This window comes from Microtus oregoni, unplaced genomic scaffold (assembly GCF_018167655.1).
Source record: "Microtus oregoni isolate MIOR12 unplaced genomic scaffold, Mior012 000070F_ref0000104, whole genome shotgun sequence".
NCBI lineage: Eukaryota > Metazoa > Chordata > Mammalia > Rodentia > Cricetidae > Microtus > Microtus oregoni.
The window spans coordinates 676,470-679,764 of NW_024543977.1; the positions used below are offsets into that span (position 1 = coordinate 676,470).

Genomic DNA, 3,295 nt, shown 5'->3' on the forward strand with positions numbered 1-3,295 from the left:
TTAGGCATTGTTTGGCCCTAAAGACTGGACCTTGGAATTCTGTTTGACTACAGTGAAATTTCCAAAATGAGACGTGTTTAAGACACTTTCTTAACTCGTGGGCGTGAAGGGAGTCTTAATAACTCAGGACGCCTCTGAGGAAAATTGTCTGAAAAGAGAAGTGGCAGGCTCAGAATTGACAACACCAGTCCTGGGCTGAAAGACTGCAGGACTGGTCCTGGTAGCATTTACTCTCACAGGATGGAACCGCCGCGACCTTGAACAAGTGTTTCTTTGTTGCACTTCAGTCTGTGAGAAAGTGTGTCTTGGGGCTGGTTGCGTTCGTTTAATGGTGTCTGAAAATAGGAAGTAAGGTCGAAAGGGCAAGGGAGGGGGGAGAAGTCACTCCAAGATGGTCGGGTGGCCAGTCAGAAAGGTGAAACCCAGGCTTTGAAAATCATTTACACTGCTCTTTAACTACAATGGCACCTCCCAACCCCCACTCCTGACTGCTCAGCACTGAACAATTCAATTGACTTCTTTTGTAGCGGGTTTATTGCTCAGAACCCCCAGGGTCTGGATTTGCTTGTGGAAGAAACGCACCCTGCACCCTACAGCGCTGCTTTGGAACCTGCCCCTCACGTCTGGTCTCTCTTTCTTGGGGCCAGAGAGAGGCAGACCTACTCCGAGTGGCGCCCTTGGACATGGCTCCTGCTCCCTGTGCTGCGTCTAGAACTCTTAGGGAGTAGTACTAGGTCACTATCAAACCGCTGTGCATCCTTCGTGAACTTGCAAGAGTCCTGGAAGGGTCTGATGATGGCATAGAAGCCCCAAACCTGATCCAGGCTAGAGCACCCGTTCTATGCCCGGGTATGAAGAGAAACATCTCCGACCGGTCTCTGAGAACCCTTGGATTGCTCAGGCTGCCGGCTGGACCCTGGTTGGCTGGGACTCCAGTCCCTCGCGCCTAGGACCTCTGCTAGATGTTCCAGTGCAGTGGAGAAAACCTAGGGCTGCACTGCGCAGCACTGAGGACCCAAAGCGAGCGTCATGGGCTGTAGGTAGTCCAGGGAGCTGAGCGCTGGGCAGGTATCAAAGAAAGCTGCAGCGGGCAAAGCAGCACCTCGCTCAGCAGCAGGAACTGGGAACTGAGGACAGCGCCCCTGCCCCTGCGGCTGCCAGTCCTGCGGGTCCCCTCCCCGACCACTCCACGCGCTCTGATTGGCTGGCGCGCAGGGTCCCTGGCACGCGCCTGTGGATGTAGTTATAAGAATCCTCGCGTGCCGGCCCTCAGCTCCAAAAAGCGGGTCCCAGCCCTCCCCAGTACAACCCCAGCGCCAGCCAGAGCCTGAAGCAGCGCACTTCAGGGAGGCCCTGGGGCGGGGACCCGCAGTCTACTCGCCTTCTTCAGTGCCAGCCCCACGAGGGAGGGGCAGCGGGACCTGCCCGAACTGCCACGGATCTTTCACTAAGCGTCACCCAGAGCAGCCCAGCAGTCTCCCTGGGCCTGGGTGGCGGCCGTCATGGACGCCGTGCTGTTGGAGCACTTTCCCGGGGGCCTGGACACATTCCCGTCTGCTTACTTCGATGAGGAAGACTTCTTCACCGATCAGTCCTCTCGGGACCCACTGGAGGACGGAGACGAGCTGCTGGGGGATGAGCAGGCGGAGGTGGAGTTCCTCAGTCATCAGCTGCACGAATACTGCTACCGCGACGGGGCGTGCCTGCTGTTGCAGCCCGCACCCTCGGCCGCCCCGCATGCGCTCGCCCCGCCGCCTTTGGGGGACCCCAGCGAACCCGAGGACAGCGGCGGCTACTGTTGTGAGGCAGGTGCCCCCGTAGGCGGCTTCCCCTACTCGCCCGGCTCGCCGCCCTCGTGCCTTGCCTACCCTTGTACAGCGGTACTGTCCCCTGGGGCGCGGCTCCGTGGTCTGAACCGGGCTGCTGCAGCAGCGGCAGCACGGCGACGGCGACGCGTGCGCTCCGAGGCGGAGCTGCAGCAGCTGCGACAAGCAGCCAATGTGCGCGAACGGCGCCGCATGCAGTCCATAAACGACGCCTTCGAGGGGCTGCGTTCGCACATCCCCACACTGCCCTACGAAAAGCGCCTCTCCAAGGTAGACACGCTGCGCTTGGCCATAGGCTACATCAACTTCCTCAGCGAGCTGGTGCAGGCGGACCTGCCACTGCGCGGTGGTGGCACAGGCGGTTGCGGGGGCCCAGGTGGCAGCAGGCACCTGGGCGGGGACAGCCCCGGTAACCAGGCCCAGAAGGTCATCATCTGCCATCGAGGCACCCGTAAGTGCTTCTGAGTCTTAGCATCAGCTTAGGGAAACGGGACAGAGACAGAAAGTTAGGAGGCCTGGCGCAGAGGGCTGATTGATGAGGATAGACCATGGGTGGGCACTAGAAACCTTTAGGACGACTTTTCGATTCTGTTTTCTGATACTTGACCCAAGCTTGGAGGACGTGCGTCCTAGTCAGACGTGCACCTCCTTTGGTTTCAGGGAGAGGGCGCTCAGAGTTTGAGAGGTGGGGTAGAGGAGTGTCTCAGTTGCTTCAGAGGGGACTGAAGTACCATGGGTGACTACTGGGAACATAGTTGGGTGTTCACAATCTGTTTTCTCCTTTCTCCTTCCCAGGCTCGCCCTCCCCCAGTGACCCGGATTATGGCCTCCCTCCTCTTGCTGGGCACTCTCTCTCATGGACTGATGAGAAACAGCTCAAAGAACAAAATATTATCCGTACAGCTAAAGTTTGGACCCCAGAGGACCCCAGAAAACTCAACAGCAAATCTTTCGACAACATAGAGAACGAACCACCTTTTGAGTTTGTTTCCTGAGAAAGCTCACACCAGGCCAGCTGTGTGTCTTTGTGCATATTGTACGGTGTAAATACCTATAATGTAAATGTAATTTAAAGATCACATTTTTTCTAATGGCAATCAGCTTTGTTATTTATCTATTTATTATTGTGTTGAGTTAATGAGATAGATCGTCTCTTTTTAAATATATAATTTATATAATTTATCATGATGTTCTATAATATGCAACAGTGGATGATTGTCCCCGGCACCTTTGGCAGGACTCTGAGTTGTCGGAAGAACTATGGTCAGACATTTTCATGCTTATTTAACGGCAGATCTGATTTATTTCTACGCGTTGTTAATAAATGCTATTCACTCGTTTCTATATGTTGTTTGTTTAGTAGATCATAGGAGGATCTGTATTCAAAAGGATTAACTTTCTTAAAAGAGACAGGAATAGAGGCTCAAATCCTAACTGTCTAGGAGTAAACTATATTTCATTTAGATTTG

The 3,295-nt window shown here is 54.6% G+C and overlaps 1 protein-coding gene across 1 annotated transcript; it reads left to right on the forward strand.

Moving 5' to 3' along the window:
- Positions 1-1,502: 1,502 nt before the first annotated feature.
- Positions 1,503-2,821, forward strand: Ptf1a (pancreas associated transcription factor 1a). Its single transcript, XM_041641490.1, has 2 exons — positions 1,503-2,277; positions 2,622-2,821. Exons 1-2 carry the CDS (start codon positions 1,503-1,505, stop codon positions 2,819-2,821), a joined length of 975 nt encoding a protein of 324 aa, XP_041497424.1.
- Positions 2,822-3,295: the final 474 nt, after the last annotated feature.

Coding starts and splice junctions, on each gene's coding strand:
- Ptf1a (XM_041641490.1), top strand. CDS start 1,503: ATGGACGCCGTGCTGTTGGAGCACTTTCCCGGGGGCCTGGACACATTC. Junction 2,278..2,621: donor CATCTGCCATCGAGGCACCC/GTAAGTGCTTCT, acceptor TCTCCTTCCCAG/GCTCGCCCTCCCCCAGTGAC.